This window comes from Schistocerca piceifrons, chromosome 2 (assembly GCF_021461385.2).
Source record: "Schistocerca piceifrons isolate TAMUIC-IGC-003096 chromosome 2, iqSchPice1.1, whole genome shotgun sequence".
Lineage (NCBI taxonomy): Eukaryota > Metazoa > Arthropoda > Insecta > Orthoptera > Acrididae > Schistocerca > Schistocerca piceifrons.
Window position 1 is genome coordinate 991,712,205 of NC_060139.1, and position 18,431 is coordinate 991,730,635.

The 18,431-nt window shown below is 38.6% G+C and overlaps 1 protein-coding gene across 1 annotated transcript in view; it reads left to right on the plus strand.

Annotated features, from left to right (window-relative positions):
• LOC124776746 (dynein axonemal heavy chain 7-like) overlaps positions 1 to 18,431 on the plus strand; it is an 881,127-nt gene that overhangs the window by 339,750 nt on the left and 522,946 nt on the right. Inside the window, 2 exon segments of the mRNA XM_047251871.1 lie at positions 8,122 to 8,297; positions 10,496 to 10,647. Of these exon segments, the coding sequence (XP_047107827.1) occupies positions 8,122 to 8,297; positions 10,496 to 10,647 (328 nt within the window).

Sequence of the window (18,431 nt, forward strand, 5' to 3'; positions counted from 1 at the left end):
CTTTCTCATCCCATCTGTTAAGTTTCCCCTGACCTGTGATTGTGGATGATTTTCCCAAAATCTACCCCTTTCGCTTGACCTCTCCAGTCCTTTTCCTTCACCCCTCTTCCTTCCCCTTCAACCCTTCTGCCTGGAAAAGGAGCCACTGGCACTGAAATCTTGCTGAATCATAATCTTATTCTATGTGTGTGTTCTGCCACCACTTGATGATTAGATTTTTTTGTATCCAATTATATTATTCCTATTGTAAAGCTATAGAGTGTACTACAAATTGCAGATATTTTTTTCATTGATTACTCACTAATCAGGACTCACTAGGATGAATGGCTGCAGGGTTTGATACCTGGGATCTTAACCTTCAACATTCAAAAAGTTGGTGCCATCACCGGGGATCTCTCCTTGGGAGTCCATCTCTCTCCACACCCCAAAAACACCCCATGCACCAACTTTATACATGCTTCCCAAAATCCACAAACCCAAAAATCCTGGATGTCCATTTGTATCTGGATATTGTCCTCACAGTGAAAGAATTTCTGCATTGTTGTTAAACACCTCCAACCAGTTACATGAAACCTAGCATCCCATATTAAAGATACCAACCACTTCCTTCAGTGACATTCCACAATCCCCAATGCTTTACCTCCTGGATCCCTGCTCATCACTGTTGATGCCAACTCCACATACACCAACATCCCTCATGTCCATTGACTTCCACTATCTAACACTATCTCTCCCAACATCTTTCAGACTCAAAACCCACCACTTCATTCCTCATGCACCTCACCAACTGTACCCTGTCACAAAACTACTTTTCCTTTGGAGGGAAAGTATACAAACAAATCTGCAACACAGCCATGGGCACCTGTAGAGCAACTTCGTATACCAACCTATTCAGTGGCCCTCGAGAGGAAACCTTCCTTGTCCTCTACAACTCTGAACCACTAGTCTGGTTCAGGTTCATTGATGATATCTTCATGATCAGAACTCTAGGCCAAGGTATGCTATCCACATACCTTCATGATCTCAACACTTTCTCTCCCATCCATTTCATCTGGGCCACCTCTGCTCAATGTGCCACTTTTCTGGATGTTGACATCCACTTCTCTCATTAATCGATTCACACCTCTGGTCACATTAGACGCACTTACCACCAACAGTACCTGTATTTAAACAGCTGCCATTGCTTCGACCCCAAAAAATTCACTCCCGTACAGCCTAGCCACCTGCAGAAGATGTACCTTCTGTGAGGAGAACTCCTTACCCAGTATGCTTAATGTCTCACGATGGTCTTCACAGACCTGAAATAACTGCCAAGCTTAGACCACAGGCAGATTTCCCATACCATATCCTCACGCAACACCAACTCTCCCACCATCCCTGATAATGAGCTATGAAGGAGTGCCTCCCCCCCCCCCTCCCCCCCTCCACCCTGTCACTTGGTATCACCATTGACTGGAACGTCTGAACCATATCCTTTGCCAGGGCTTTGATTACCTATCATCATGACCTGAAATGAGTGACATCCTACCCAAGATCCTTCGCTCCCCACCTAAAGTGGTATGCTGTTTCCCACCCAAGCTACGCAACATCCTAGTCCATCCCTATGTCACTCCCACTGGCAACCCGTTGGAGAATAATAAGATCCCTGTGGCAGACCAAGGATCAAGACTTGCCCAATCCAACCACCCAGCACCTTCTATAGTCCTGTCATAGGCTTATCTTACCCCATCAGAGACTAGGCCACCTGTGAAAGAAGCATTTCATGAACCAACTCTACTGCAAATACTGCATAGCTTTTTACATTGATATGACTACCATCCAGCTGTCCACCAGGATGAATGGACACCACAAAGCTGTTGCCAAGAACAAAGTGGACCACTCTGTGGCACAACATGCAGCTGACCACAGCATGCTCCTTTTCAATGGCTGCTTCACAACATGGGTCATCTGTACTATTTCCTCCATAACCAGCTTCTCTGCACTATGCAGTAGGGAGTCATTCTTACAACACATCCTCTACTCCCTTAATCATCCTGACCTCAATCTCAAGCAATCCACTGTCTCTGCACCCTCCACCCAACAGTTTCCATTCCTCCATCCTATCACCCTCCCTAAATTCATGTCCAAATGTCACGTTCAGCATGGGCCACTACCCACTAGCCCCTACAACTGTGGATTACAAAGCCTAGCCTATATACCTGTCACCTCTCGTTCTCACATTGCTATCCAGCAAGTGGACTGCTTCCATCTGAGCTGGTAGCCTTCCAGCCACAGTACCTCTCCCTGCATCCTGCCTCCCTCACCTTCTATCCATCCCACCTGACACTACCCATTCCACAACCAGCCCACCTATCAAAATACAAGCATTAGGACTGTTATTCCAGTTGGGACCATGGAGAGGTGTACACGTGTGTGTGTGTTTTTCCATGTGTATTTTACTCTAGCTTGTCAAAGGATAAACCTGAAAGCTAGCAAGTTTTCTTCCTTTCGCCTGTGCCTATTGACAACATTTTTTATTTGTATTTGTGATGGATAATACAGGTCATTGAGATACTTTTGAGCATGGTGGCTACATACTGATTCATTTGTATCATTTTAATCATCAGTAAAGTGATGGAACTGTGATTCGACAGATCTGAATGTGGATGTATTGGCTTAATAGTTCCCTGATTGATCCATTTCCAAGATAAGGGCCTAGGCGTGATGACGTTATAGGAAGAGAGACAATCACAGACATTTAAAGCCCTATTTACTAAGCAGCTCGTTATAATGAAATTACAATCGGAGGCACTATGAATGTAGTGTGGGACAATACGTTGAAAATGTGGGTTTCGCGGGAGGCGTGCCAGAGATAAATCCCTGCAGTCGCGCTATCCTCTGTGTCCTCGGTGGCTCAGATGGATAGAGCGTCTGCATGTAAGCAGGAGATCCCGGATTCGAGTCCCGGTCAGGGCACACATTTTCATCTGTCCCCGTTAACGTATGTCAGTGCCTGTAAGCAGCTAAGGGTGTTCATTTCATTGAAATTTAAAGCCCTTTCTGAAGACATTTCCCATGTATATGAAGATTTTATTTTTTTATGCAGAAATGAGATGACTGTATCAGGGTAAAATGCTGGAGCAGTTTCTGAATTTGACACATGAGATTGAATTTTTTATGACTAAAAAGATTGGAAATATCTCCATATCAAAAAATTCAGATTTTTGGTGTGACTTAGCATTTTTGACCTATGTTACTAATCATTTAAATACATTAATTATATGGCTTCAAGTCAGAAATCAATTACTTACTCAATTTTATGGCCATATTATGTCTTTTCACTGAAAGTTAAATATGTTGCAAACCTAACTGAATTCAGGTAGTTACCGTATTTACTCAAATCTAAGCCGCACTTTTTTTCCGGTTTTTGTAATCCAAAAAACCGCTTGCGGCTTAGAATCGAGTGCAAAGCATGCGGGAATTCTGAAAAATGTTGGTAGGTGCCGCCACAACGAACTTCTGCTGTCGAATATATGTAGCGCTACACAGGCATGGTTTGTAGGCACAAAAAAAAAAAGGTGGAAGACGAGCTTTTTTTCTCCGCCCCGAGATTCGACCACTGCATTTTCATACATTATCCAACAAAGTAAATACAAACTCCATATTGTTCATCTTCGAATGTAGCAGAATTTCAGTGTACTAAGAAAATCCGACTGGGATGTTTGTGAATATGGCCAACTCTACGTTCTGAAATTTTTCCTACCTGTGACAAGAGATGGTTGCTAATAGGAACTTTTATGAATTGTGAATCACATGCAGTATTCTCTTCACCATAAGAATAATACGAATATAAACATTTTGCCATGTTTTCTTTCATGTTTGCTGCTATCTCATTTAAATCCTGCCTGCCTAATAAACTACGAAACTAGAGTGAGACAACAGCAAACGCGGAAGAATATATGTATCGTGTCATGTTTATATTCGTATTAAGTGATACAGTCAGAAATGAAGCACGGCAACTGACTTGATTTTCAAATCTAATTCTAATTTCTGTGCAGAATTTGATGCACTAAAGAAGCGGCCACAAAGATTTTCAAACGGAGAAAAATTTTCGCCTAACTCTCATTCAGAACATGTTCTATCATACGCAGTCTATTATTTGGTTCTTGTTGATCATTATCAAAGAAAGCAGCAGTGTAAGTAACAATAAATAGCAGTCTCTTGCCATTGTTTCGCTAATGAGACGATTCCTCTCTCTTTTTTTTATTGTTAGCGGCAGTAGCGCGCACAAAAGCAAGCCATGCCGCGAGGGGCGACAGTCCGTAAACACGCACTATCAGAATGCGACAAACAATGTATGACACAGTACAGTAATGCATTTTCAGCTTAGAGTGACGTAAACACCTATAACAAAGAAAACAGCACTTATCAGATCGAAGCAAAATAAGCAATAGATTCAAACCAGACGAAGCACGTGAAAAAGGAAGGGTACCCGTATAAATACGGACGGAGCGCCTGACGCATAGCAATGGCTACCTGGTAAAGCTTAACTGCTAAGCTTACGACTCGAACCAAACTACTGTAGCTGTATCGTCATTCATTAGACCTAAATTCTGTCTCATATTACAATGGACCAACTTTGATTCGATTTGTAGGTGCGGCCTAAAACTTTTCTCTTCCCTTGAATTTCGAGTCTCAAATTTCAGGTGCGGCTTAGATTCGGGAATTTTTTTTTTCCTTTATTTCGAGTCTCATTTTTTGGGTGCGGCTTAGATTCGAGTGCGGCTTAGATTCGAGTAAATACAGTACATCTATTTTCGTAATTACTAAAATGAGTTAGGAAAGAAACAAACCAACTACAAGAGCATATGTGATAAAATAGTTGGTAGCTTGAGATCCCTCCAAGGCCTGTTTCACTGATTTTCACAAGGCAAAGTTATTGTTAGATTTATTTTGCAACCCTTGTGCCATTGTGCCTGAGAATGTGCATGAAGCAGAGCAAATGGAACTCACTGACATTCATAATGATGAGACTCTGTACATGGAATTCTCTGCAGCAAGTCTGTTGAATTTCCTTCATTGTGTCAGTAGAAACCATAACAACTCATTGGCAGGTAATGCATTAAAATACACAAAAGTATCTGGACACCCTCCAAAAACATATGTTTTCCATATTGGGTGCATTGTGCAGCCACCTACTGCCAGGTACTCCATATTAGCAACCTCAGTAGTCATTAGACATCATGAGAAAGCAGAATGGGGTGCTCTGCAGAACTCACAGACTTTGAATTTGGTCAGGTAATTTGGTGTCACTTTTGTCATACATCTGTACATGAGATTTCCACACTCATAAACATCCCTAACTCCACTGTTTCCAATGTGTTAGTGAAGTGGAAATGTGAAGGGACACATGCAGCACAAAAGCATCTAGGCCTTCTTGTCTATTGACTGACAGAGACCGCCGACAGCTGAAGAGGGTCGTAATGTGTAATAGCCAGACATTTACTCAGACCATCACACAGGAATTCCAAACTCCATCAGGATCCACTCCAAGTACTATGAGAGGCGGGAGATTAGAAAACTTGGATTTCATGGTCGAGCGGCTGCTCGTAAGCCACACGTCACGCTGGTAAATGCCAAACAATGTCTCACTTGGTGTAAGGAGCATAAACATTGGATAATTGAACAGTGGAAAAACATTGTGTGGAGTGATGAATCACGGTACACAATGTGGTGATCTGATGGCAGGGTGTGGGTATGGCGAATGCCCCGTGAACATCATCTGTCAGCATTTGTGGTGCCAACACTAAAATTCGGAGGCAGTGGTGTTATGGTGTGGTCATGTTTTTCATGGAGGGCGCTTGCACCCCTTGTTGTTTTGCGTGACACTGTCACAGCACAGGCCTACATTGTTGTTTTAAGCACCCTCTTGCTTCCCACACTTGAAGAGCAATTTGGGGATGGTGATTGCATCTTTTCAACCTGATCGAGCACTTGTTCACAATGCATGACCTGTGGTGGAGTGGTTACACAACAATAACATCCCTGTAATGGACTGGTCTGCACGGAGTCCTGACCTGAATCCTATAGAACACCTTTGGGATGTTTTGGATTGCTGACTTCATGCCAGACCTCACTGCCCAACATTGATGCCTCTCCTCAGTGCAGCTCTCCATGAAGAATGGACTGCCATTCCCCAAGAAACCTTCCAGGACATGATTGAATGTATGCATACGAGAGTGGAAGCTGTCATCAAGGCTAAGGGCGGACCAGCATCATATTGAATTCCAGCATTACAGATGGAGGGCACCATGGACTTGTAAGTCATTTTCAGGCAGGTGTCCACCTTGTGTTAACTCATGTATGTGAATCAACTTTTCCTAAATGCACATTAACAAATCAAAAACTAGGGATCACTTGATGTATGACAATTTTGCACTTGTCTTTGACAAACTGGACCAAACATCAAGCAACTGTGAAATCTGTGGAGTGTTTCAAATTAAATTGTGGAATTAATGTTTTTCTAAAAAAAATGTTGTAATTATATTTCTTAAATAAACTGAATATTTGTGAAAGAAATTACGTGAACTAATTATGTATGTGGCTATCCCGCCCACTCACACACACACACACACACACACACACACACACACACACATACACAAAAGAAATGGGTTTGCAGGCCATGGTACTTGAGTCTCTACACCCCTGCATTACACAGTTTATTTTGGGAAACATCTCAAAGTTAAGATGAAAATTTTAGGCAATAGATGGCTGGTTTGCAAGAATTTATTTTTATAGATTTTTCGTTGCAAGTTCCTTAATGTGACAGACTCATAAATATAAAATCATGAACTGTTTAATCAACAAAGATTTAGAATCAGCTGTTTATCTACTCATTTTGTTACATTGTATATTAATAGGGGGCAATCACTACATAAAAGAAGAGAGAAAGGAAAAGAGAAAAAAAGACCATCACCAGTTTTTTATGTAGACAATAGCACAGTCTGTTACGTGGTAACACTCCTTGCACTGCTTTCTATTTCTGATAAATCAGCTTCAGTATCCATAGTCCTACATATTAGCAGTAATAAAAAAAAAAAAACATGAATTATTTATCTAGGGATTGTGCATTTAAAGGTAATGCTCTCAGGATTTCCAAATATAATTGTTCACTGTCAATAGAGAGGCATAATTTTAAATAATGTTTTTGTGCCTTCTTATTTCATATTGTGAAATTTAATTGTTATATATACAATGAAAATTATTTACAAAATTTGATATTGAAATGATTTGTAAATATATTTTGTTTGGACTTAACAAATTTATTAATGAAAATAATCTGACAGATCTTAATGTTAAAAGCATGGCTCAAGTACACATTAATAAATGAGTGCCTATTGAGGCAATTAAATTCACTAGACCTGTGGTTCATTCTCAGAGAACCTCTAGAGTACATTGAGTACCTAGTAAAATGTGAATGCTTGTTGAAATACTGGTGAAAAGTACAGAGTGAAAACTTTTGAAACACAAATAATGCAGAAATTACTACCAACTGAAGAAACTGGATGCAGATAGAGAGCAGTGGAATATAGGGTGCAGTAAATCATCCCAAAGACTAATTACACACACCACAAAGTGACTTGCAGGGTGTAGATGTTGATACAGGAAAGTGATAACTGTGGATTTTCCTTTGTTGCACTTTCACTATTGGAAAAAAAATGTAAATTTCTGTTTCAAGACAACACTCTGTGCCATTGTCTATTACAGACAATTCAAGAATGTTAACAGTTTCAGAAGAGCAAAAGAAATAAATATTTTATTGCTCATAGAACTTGGATATCGCGATTTGGACCAAATCTATCAAATTTCCCTATTGGTCTGCATATTCAGTAATGATAACTTCACTGTGAATAACACTTGATTATGATCAGTAACTGATAATAGTGCTTTACATGATCAAGGATAATGCTTTTATATTTTTATTTTTATATGAAGTCTGATGTCTGCCAAATTTGCCACCTTGTAATTTCTTTTAAGTTTTTCAGTTTAATGTATGCTCCTCATGTGATGCAGCACTATAACTTTAGTTCTACTTTTGCTCATATTTTTAATATCTATTATTTTATTTTTCTATCTCAGGAGTGTTTGGGCCACCACTGGGCAAAAAACTTGTTGTATTTGTTGATGATGTGAATATGCCTTTGAAAGAAACATATGGTGCCCAGCCTCCAATAGAAATTCTGAGACAGTGGCTGGACCATTGGACATGGTATGACAGGAAGGAAATAGTACCAATGAAACTAATTGATGTCCAGGTATGTCGATCAGTATTGCTTAAGGATGCAAATAATAAAGGTGGCTCTCTCTACTCAGTAATTGCATCATTTTTGGTAGCCATTGAAAGGAAGAAATCGGACAAATTGAAATAACTCTCATGCTGGAAATGCTTACCTCAACCACCAGCGTACTTAGTTAGATTTAATAATGACGGGGAGTAAAATGTAATGAAATAATGGTACTTGTTATCATGTCATTGTTAGATGTAGCAGTTTTTGTAGTAGGAGTATTCATAAATATAAGAGCAGTGAAAATGAAAATATGGTGTTGAAAATTATAAATAAGTCTCATTAAATGTGATTCCAATGATGCCATAGTCAGAAATCTTAAATGCTTATTATAATACTCGTTGTGTAAATGGAACAGCAGATGAGACTAGGAAAAGTTTGCACTAAGAATCACTCAAATTTGGGGGATAATTTTCAAATATGTAATCTGAACATGCATTAAAGAGTAAAACTGCTCAAATGGAATTAATAATTTTATAACAAGGAAACTTACTGTCAAAAATATCTTTAATTTAAAAAAAATAGTTTGACTGCCCAGTACATACTTTTAAGAGATGCAAAACTCAGTACACTTTATAGAAATGCATAAAAAACAATAACAACAGTACTCTCACCTTTCAGACCAACTATAGTGAGGTGCACTTAAGAAAGTTGTTGCATTATGTCTTCTGTGCAGAAAAGGATGGAGAATACTTTTCTGGCAGGGCCAATGTGCTCTCTTTTTCTGTGCCGTGCCTCACACTCAAGCTGTGGCATACCCAGGCAACATTGGGCCAGTATTTCTGATTCTGATCCTCCCTAAAAGAAATTTGTATGCTCAGAAGTATGTAGCTGCCCTTCTTAATGTAATACTTCTTGTGTTTGCTTTGTGCTACTCATAATAAAAACTACTGTGGCTAAGTGCTCTTGTCTTAGCCAAACTTTCTCAAAAGTCAATGCTAAATATTCTAAAAGTAACCTCAAGTGTATGCCTCAGACAGATATGACAGAATAAAGCTATTGGTTGGAGTGTCAGATGACTCTCTGTTAATTTCCACTGTGAATTGCTCTATCACTAGCAGCAATCTGGAGGGGGTGGGGAAGGTGAAGGGATAGTAGTGTACTGGTGGGGAGAGAGGTGAATGCTTTCTGGTGGAGTGTGAAGGGACTAGAGCCAACAAGCGCAGCATCAGGAGGTTGTGGGGTGCGGAGGTGGGGAAAAAAGGAGAGGACCAGGGAAAGATGGGTGACTGCATTGGCAGAGGGTGGCAAAAAAACAAGCTCAGAGATGAGAATGGACAGGAGACGATTGGAGAGAGGGGTTGGAAGCTGTTGGGTGGAGGCTGTGGGGACGGTCTGTTACCTCACATTGAGGCGGGATAGTCACGGGAACGGAGAATGTGTTGTCATTTTTTTATTTCTCAAGTTTTATGAACTTCTTTCTTGCATTAAATTTTTAATTATACTTCCTCTTCTTGTTGGGCACACACACACACACACACACACACACACACACACACACACACACACACACACACACACACACGTAGTACACATTTAAAAGTGATGAAGATATTTCTAAATTTTCAAACTATTAATTCCTTTCTCATGGAGGATACAGAGGTAGATTGGTGAAGGTTAGAAAGATTAGAAAGAAGGGGCTTGATGTCCCTCAGACCCCAGAATAAGAAGGACCCACCTGCTGCAAGAATAACACAACAGGAGGGATCCCCTCATCTTGAAGCCTGAGCTATCTGTTCCTTCTATCTCACCTTCCTCAAGTTATCCCTCTTTCCTCCCAGTGGAAGGAACTGTTAGTTCTGAAAGCTGTGAACAGTTTGTTCTTGTATTAAAATATTTCTCTAAACAGTGGAAGGTAAGTGTTGGCTGTCCCTTTTTATCTTTGTAAATAATTTCTATGATGGAAGCAACAAAGGTGAACACTCACCAGTAACTTAATAATGGGTGACACATGGACATGCATACAACACATCAGAAAATCTCATTAGGTTTAGCTTTTTTCATAGTCAAAGAAACACTCACATATGTGACATCCAAATACAACACCCCTATAACTGTTACATCACAAGCTAGTGCCCATCCTTTCATAATTTACTTAACTATACTCACTGCCAGAAAAGGGTTTATATACTAATTTTTCCTGTCTCTTTTTTCTTTTTTGCTTTCAGATAGTGTGTGCCATGGGTCCAGCAACAGGTGGGGCTAACACAGTCACACCTCGATTTCTTCGCCATTTTAATGTTCTCTGTATTGATGAATTTGATGATTCGACAATGTTGACAATATTCAGCAAAATTATGTTGTGGCATCTCGACACAAGGTAAAAAAAATCTCAGAAAGGTATTTCTGATTGTGATACACCTGTTCTACATCATTAGAAGAGTGCTATAAGTTGCTATAGTACTAAATTAAAAATATCAGTAGCCATCCCAGAGCATTTTATGTAAGTAGAATACAAGACCATTAAAAGAAGGTGAAGAAGAGTTACTGATTGCAACTGTAGTTAAAGTAACTTCATCTTCTCTTTATACCTTTGCTCCACAGGGAACACATCCACTTTTAGTAATATCATCTCTTACTGAAAGGGCTGCAAGTGGCAGCTTTTTTATTTCACACACACACGCACACACACACACACACACACACACACACACACACAATAAGGGCAGTTGGATAAGTGATCTAAGTGTCTACCAAAGAGCAGCAGAGATTTGTACATATAAAATAATAATAATAATAATAATAATTCAACCTGTGTATGTTTGTGCTTGCAAAACTCAAAAATTACTCCACCACTTGACTTTAAATTTTGACACAATGTTTCATTCAAATACATGTGTTTTTATACGCCTATTTTTAATATTTGTAAATTATATGTGTTACAAAAATGGGAAATATTATTACCAAAACTCTTGAAACATTCTAGACAAATTTACTTAAAATTGTGATATGCTATTGAACATTATTACCAGCTACAGACTGTATACTTAAACATTCAGGCAGAGATAGAATATATATTTTTCAAACAACAGTGTACATGTTTTCTATTGAAACTGACTGCTGTAAAAACCTTCGTTTTTTTTCTTTCTCACAGTCAGTTTTAACTACAGTAGCAACCATTAGACAAATTACATTTCACATATACATCCTTTGCCATTATATATAAATATATTTTTAAACATAAATTGAATATGCAACATTGTGCAGTTTTGTTTTCTTTCTTGCAGATGGTTTTCACAGAAAAAAAGGAAAGTTATATTCTTGGTTTACTGGCTTGTGATTAGAACACTACTACAGAACGTAAATTTGCAAATAGAATAAACAAGGCTCAGGGTCAGAGAAAGAAGGGAGGGGGACAAAGAGGAGATAGACAGAGCGGTAGGAAAAATGGACATAGAGAGTGGAAATGAGGAGATGGACAGAGAGAGGGACAGGAAGAGTTGGACAGAAAGGGGGAGGAGAAGATGGGCAGAGAGAGGGGGGAGAAGGGGATTGGGATATACATCCAGTACCCATGCATATTAGAAACATCTGTTTTCTCTTTTTTTTCTTTTCCTTTTAATCAGACTGAGCCACAGCTACATGAGGCAGGGCATACCTAGTTTTGATATGTTTGTTAGCATTTTCTAACATTTATGTTGAATGTTTCACATAGACACATCATATACAGTGTTAAGTGCCACAGAAATGGAGAATAAGGAGTGCTTTGCTGCAGTGAAAGATTTTTATTTTAATTGTTTTATAGTTGCACAGAATGAAACTAAAATGGCCAGTATTCATCTCTCTACCACCGATGGCAATTGTTTATTTTAGGTTAATTTGCTTAAATGTGCTCACAAAAGTACAGGAGGTGAAGCTTACTCTGGCTTGGTAGTTCACACCATCACTCAGGAGCCCATTGCTTCAGTATCGTAGGCTTTTCAAGTGAACGTGAACCCTAAACATTTCATGGAAAATCTGGGTATGTTGATTACTGACTTCTGTCCATTATATTCAAGACTATTTTGACACAAACACAGGCAATTTTTCGATACAGTCCTCAAAACTGCATGTGTATATTGTGATACATGACTTGTGTGAGCCCTGGGCTTAGCAAGGCATCCATAAAACCCTCCCCATAAATCCTTTGACAATGCAGCCATAATATTGTCATACAAAAATGTTCCTTTTTCAATACCTGCCAAATTCCATAACCCAGGGATAGACTATTACAGCACAGTATTTATAAAATATTATGACTCACCTGTCAGCTGAGATAATGCAGTAAAAGCAGGAGTGACTGCAAGAGGGGTGCAACTCCTCCACAAAATTGTGCCCATTTGAATCTCTCAAGGAACTCTTATGCTATGTTTACTCATTGGTTGCAAAATCTAACCATATCTGCCTAATTTGTTAGTTGTGATGCTCAGAAATTTCTTTGTCCTTTGAAAACTGAAAGAACTTCTGCGTCGACAATATTGTTTCCGTCACAGTGATATGATTTCTGTGGAGTGGAACTTCTTGTTGAGCTTAATTGAGGACATCTGGAATCATGTTTGATGTTTGGTAAACATGGCACTGGATGGAACCTCCTCATGTAGTGATGTCTCAGTTACTATAAAATGTGATAGTGATGTGTGTAAAATTTGTGTAAAAAGGTTAAGCGAGGTATCCTGTGTATCACCTGCAAGTCATGGTACAACCATAAATGTGTAAAAGTGAATCTGAAGTATATAAAAGATGAACATGAAACCTATAAACTGGACATTATAGAATGTAAAATGTCCAACCTTTCTGTTTGTTTGTTAGCAGAATAATTTGTGGGAAATATGCTCCTCACTCTTCTGCTACATCTTAGCTCAACTTGTGCCATGCACTGGCCCACACAGGACTGGGTCTGCAGAAAGAAATAATGGGACAAGAAATGTTCTCACAGTTCCTTCATTGAAAATGGACACAACTACACATAACATATAATACAAAAAAATTAACTTAGATTTTACATTCTCCAATTTTATGTTTAATGTGTTTCTACTGCATAATTTCATAGCCTCTGTGGAAAACCTATATGATCAGTGCTAAAAATTTCCTAATTTTGTGTTTCCCGCTAGTAAGGTTTACTAGATTCATTGTTTTCACTCAAAGTCTTACTTGACTTCATCCAGTTTTCTTCATATTGAACTTTTGATGTGACTAAATGAGTTATAAGTGACACCAAAGACAGACGGGTCACTCCGTGACTGATGTCAAAGTTAAGTGAATATTTTAGGCTGTTGCAGGAAGGCAAGACGTGAGAAAGGAAATGCCGATGTAATCCTTGATTGATGTTGTCCACACAACTTGCAACATTATTTAGCTTCACTGTGCAGTGACGATGGGTCGAGTATGTTTGATACTAATTTTTGCAGGAACTATCAAAATCATTACGTGGTGGCACAGTGAAGGTGACCAGGAATGAGGCTGTTGATTTGTTGATTGCTATAGTAAAAAGTTACTGTTTATGGACATGTTAGTGACGGGAGAATCTCAGTTGTAGCAATAACTCTTTAGGGGAATGGATATGTGGTTGTGCAACCTACAAAATATTTGTGACAAGGAAGAATATGAATGTCGATGAAGATTTCTTGGGTCTCCAGCCAGGCGGTAGCGTCATTCCTGCTTGTAGTAACATCTGGTCGGTCTTCTTAGATTTTACTGCATGTCGAATCACCGCAAACCTTGGTAAGATGTTCTCGTCTTGACAGTGTTGTCAGAAAGCCATTGCCATTGTTTTATTCTTATTGCTGTTCAACACAAATTCTCATTCCACACAACTGATATACCAAGTCCTTATTCTTGCTGACCACATTACATTGCTATCAGCATACCTCAAAGTTTTCATTTCTTCTGCCTGAACTTAATGACCTTTTCAAACTAGTGCTTGGTTTCCTTTACTGCCTGCTCTCAGTACAAATCGGATAACATAGAAGAAAGACTATAACTTTGTCTCTCCCTCTTCTCAAGTACTGTCTACCTTTCACTTCCTTTGGCTCTTATAAACATAGTTAAGTTTCTGTACAAGTTGTAGATAACCTTTCACTCCCTGAATTTATCCTTGCTGCCTTAAGAACTTCACGGAGTGTATTCCAGTCAACACTGTCAAAAGCTTTATCTGAATACACAAATGCTATTGACATAGGTTTGCCTTTCTTAAACCTATATTCTGATATAAGTCATAAGGTCACTATTGTCTCGTGTGTTCCTACATTGATCCAGAATCCAAACTGAGCTTATCTCAGGTTGGGTTCTATCAGTTTATCCATTCTAAAGTAATTGTTGTTGTTGTTGTTGTTGTCTTCAGACCTGAGACTGGTTTGATGCAGCTCTCCATGCTACTCTATCCTGTGCAAGCTTCTTCATTTCCCAGTACTTACTGCAACCTACATCCTTCTGAATCTGCTTAGTGTATTCATCTATTGGTCTCCCTCTACAATTTTTACCCTCCACGCTGTCCTCCAATGCTGAATTTGTGATCCCCTAAAGCCTCAGAACAGGTCCGACCAACCGGTCCCTTCTTCTTGTCAAGTTGTGCCACAAACTCCTCTTCTCCCCAATTCTATCCAATACCTCCTCATTAGTTATGTGATCTACCCATCTAATCTTCAGCGTTCTTCTGTAGCACCACATTTCGAAAGCTTCTATTCTCTTCTTGTCCAAACTATTTATCGTCCACTTTTCACTTCCATACATGGCTACACTCCATACAAATACTTTCAGAAAACGATTTCCTGACACTTAAATCTATAACTGATGTTAATAAATTTCTCTTCTTCAGAAACGCTTTCCTTGCCATTGCCAGTCTATGTTTTATATCCTCTCTACTTCGACCATCATCAGTTATTTTTGCTCCCCAAATAGCAAAACTCCTTTACTACTTTAAGTGTCTCATTTCCTAATCTAACTCCCTCAGCATCACCAGACTTAATTCGACTACATTCCATTATCCTCATTTTGCTTTTGTTGATGTTCATCTTATATCCTCCTTTCAAGACACTGTCCATTCCATTCAACTGCTCTTCCAAGTCCTTTGCTGTCTCTGACAGAATTACAGTGTCATCGGCGAAACTCAAACTTTTTAGTTCTTCTCCATCAATTTTAATACCTACTCCAAATTTTTCTTTTGTTTCCTTCACTGCTTGCTCAATATACAGATTGAATAACATCGGGGAGAGGCCAGAACCATGTCTCACTCCCTTCCCAACCACTACTTCCCTTTCATGTCCCTCAACTCTTATAACTGCCATCTGGTTTCTGTACAAATCATAAATAGCCCTTCGCTCCTTGTATTTTACCACTGCCACCTTCAGAATTTGAAAGAAAGTATTCCAGTCTGCATTGTCAAAAGCTTTCTCTAAGACTATAAATGCTAGAAACATAGGTTTGCCTTTCCTTAATCTTTCATCTAAGTAAAGTCGTAAGGTCAGTATTGCCTCACATGATCCAACATTTCATTCAGTAAGTACAAAAGAGTCATGAAAATGTTCAGTTGATTCCAGTGCTAGATGCTGCAAGTGAGGTTCTGCATCATGGTGTGGTTTACTGTTAAAGTTCCTATAGTATACAACCATAGAAGACTCAACCAATATGCTGCTTCCTCCTATGTATATCTCACAAAGAGACAATGGTGGTAAAATCGGAGAGATTTGAGCTCATATGGAGGCTTACCAGTAATTGTTCTTCTCTTGAATCATTCAAGACTTCAACAGGGCATGTGATACATGGAATATTGTTGGCACACACCGTAAGGTGGTTGTGAAGTATAGCTGTAGATATTAATCGCTCTACAAATTAAAAGTTCTTGAAGAATGAGATATGTTTTCCCTGTGTTTTTTACAGAGACATTAACACAAAAGAGGTCATTGATTAAACATTGGAAAATCCAGGATGGAATGTAACAATATTATGAAAAAGAAAGTCACTACTCACCATATGGTGGAGATGCTAAGTTGCAGACAGTACAAAAAAAATAGACTGTCACAAAAAAGCTTTCGGCCAATGAGGCCTTTGTTGAAAATACGTGACATGCACACACGCGCACACACAGAGATACTTAGGCAAATGCAACTAACACACGCATGACTGCAGTCATGTGTGTGAGTTATATTTGCATGAATCTGTGTGTGTGTGTGTGTGTGTGTGTGTGTGTGTGTGTGTGTATGTGTGTGCATGACATCTATTTTTATAGTCTTTTGTTGTGCCTATCTGTGATTCAAAATCTTTGCTGTATGGTGAACTGTGAATTGTTATTTTTATTCATCTCATGACGTACATTTGCAATCTATTTGGTTTGGGTACAGGAGACATGTCAAAAATTTATTTAACAGTTACGATGGTTTTCACATTAACAAATAACAGCACTATAATAAATAATAACACTATAAGGATATTTCTTGGAATATGTAACACACTATTTCCAGCTCAAATTTCCACTTTGTCCTGCATGAATTGAGTAATAAAACTTCAGTGTCAGTACCTCATATAGCTTTCTTTTAAGTGAACCTAAATTCATCTGCATCAACTTGTTCCCTTTTAATTTATTACAAATTTTCATTCCCATGTATTGAGGTGCCTGGGCATACCATCTGAGGTGGTGGATGGGGAGCATAAAATTTTCTTTGTTTCTAGTATCATGTGATTGGAAAAAAATGGTTTCCCTCATGAAATTCATGTCTAGTGTACAAAAATATCATAATCTTATAAATGTATAATGATGGCACAGTTAGTATTTTAAGTTTTCTAAGTAATGGTCGACATGGTTCTTTGTGATTTGCAGTGCACTTATTTCAAATGATTTTTTTCTGTATTTTTAGTATCCGCACTATGTTTGTCGAGTTACCCCAAAACACAATACCATACCTAATAATGGATTTGATGTAGCTTGTATTTGCTACTTTTCATGTGTCCATGTCAGTTGCAGTTGAGAATATTTTCATTGCAAATGCAAAGCTGCTCGGTTTGTCTGCCAGGTTTTCGATGTGTGCCGGCCAGCTCAAATTTTTATCTTCATTTTAACCTAAGATTTGACTGAGTCAGCTTCTTCTATACCTTGGTTGTTATGTACAATCTTAGCAATCTTAACCTGCTCACATTTTGACTGTTTTGTTTTGAACTGCATCACGTGGGTCTTAGATATGTTTAGATTCAACCCATTTAGCTGAAATCAAGTTTCTATGGTGCTGAGGGTACTGATCAAAGATTTGGGAATTTTTTCCGAATCCTGATCTTCAGCTAAGACAGAAGTACCATCTGCTAATAGAACTGATTGGGAGCTGATATTTAATGGTAAGTCATTAACATGAAAGAGAAATAGGACTGGGCCTAATATGTAGCCTTTGTGGAACACTCCGAGATATTTTTTTCCAGTCAGAAAAATAATATGTGCCATTTGAAGAAAAGCTAACTCTTTGCTTTGTGTTGAGTAAGTAGGATTTAAGCCATTGGAGGGCACTGCCACTAATACCATACTTTTCAAGTTTGTAAACAAGCAATGCATGGTTTACAGAATCACACACCTTTTTGAGGCCGAGGCCACAGATAATGCATGCCACCTTATTTCTCTTGTCTAACATATTTAATGAAATCAATATCTTTATTATATTTTACTTCTCTGTGCAGCTGCCTTTTCCTTACACTGGAAATTTTTATGCCTTATATTATTGCTGCATAGTCTAGGTGGAAATGTTTCATTAAAGACACCAAGAAAACTATTTAGGAATTTCTCAAAGTTTTCAACGCTTGAGTTACAATGACCAATAGGCCATATTTCTATTTTAGCTTCTCACATTTATGTTAGCAAATTTTCTTTCTAAAGTTCCTGTTCACATGGGTTCTCATTTGTGAAATGTTCCTGTCTGTCTGTGGCAGCTCAGTGAACAATGCACAATGTTCTGAAATACCTAGGTTTAGACAAAATTTATACACATCTTCATATACATAATTAGTTAGAACACTCTCAATACATGTTGCTGATTGCCCATTACCTCTGGTAGATTCAAAGGAATTCAATTTGGAATCATATTTCTTTACTACATCAGTGAATCTTGAAGCATGTAGCAACTTTCCTTTTCATAATCTTGTTAACTCATT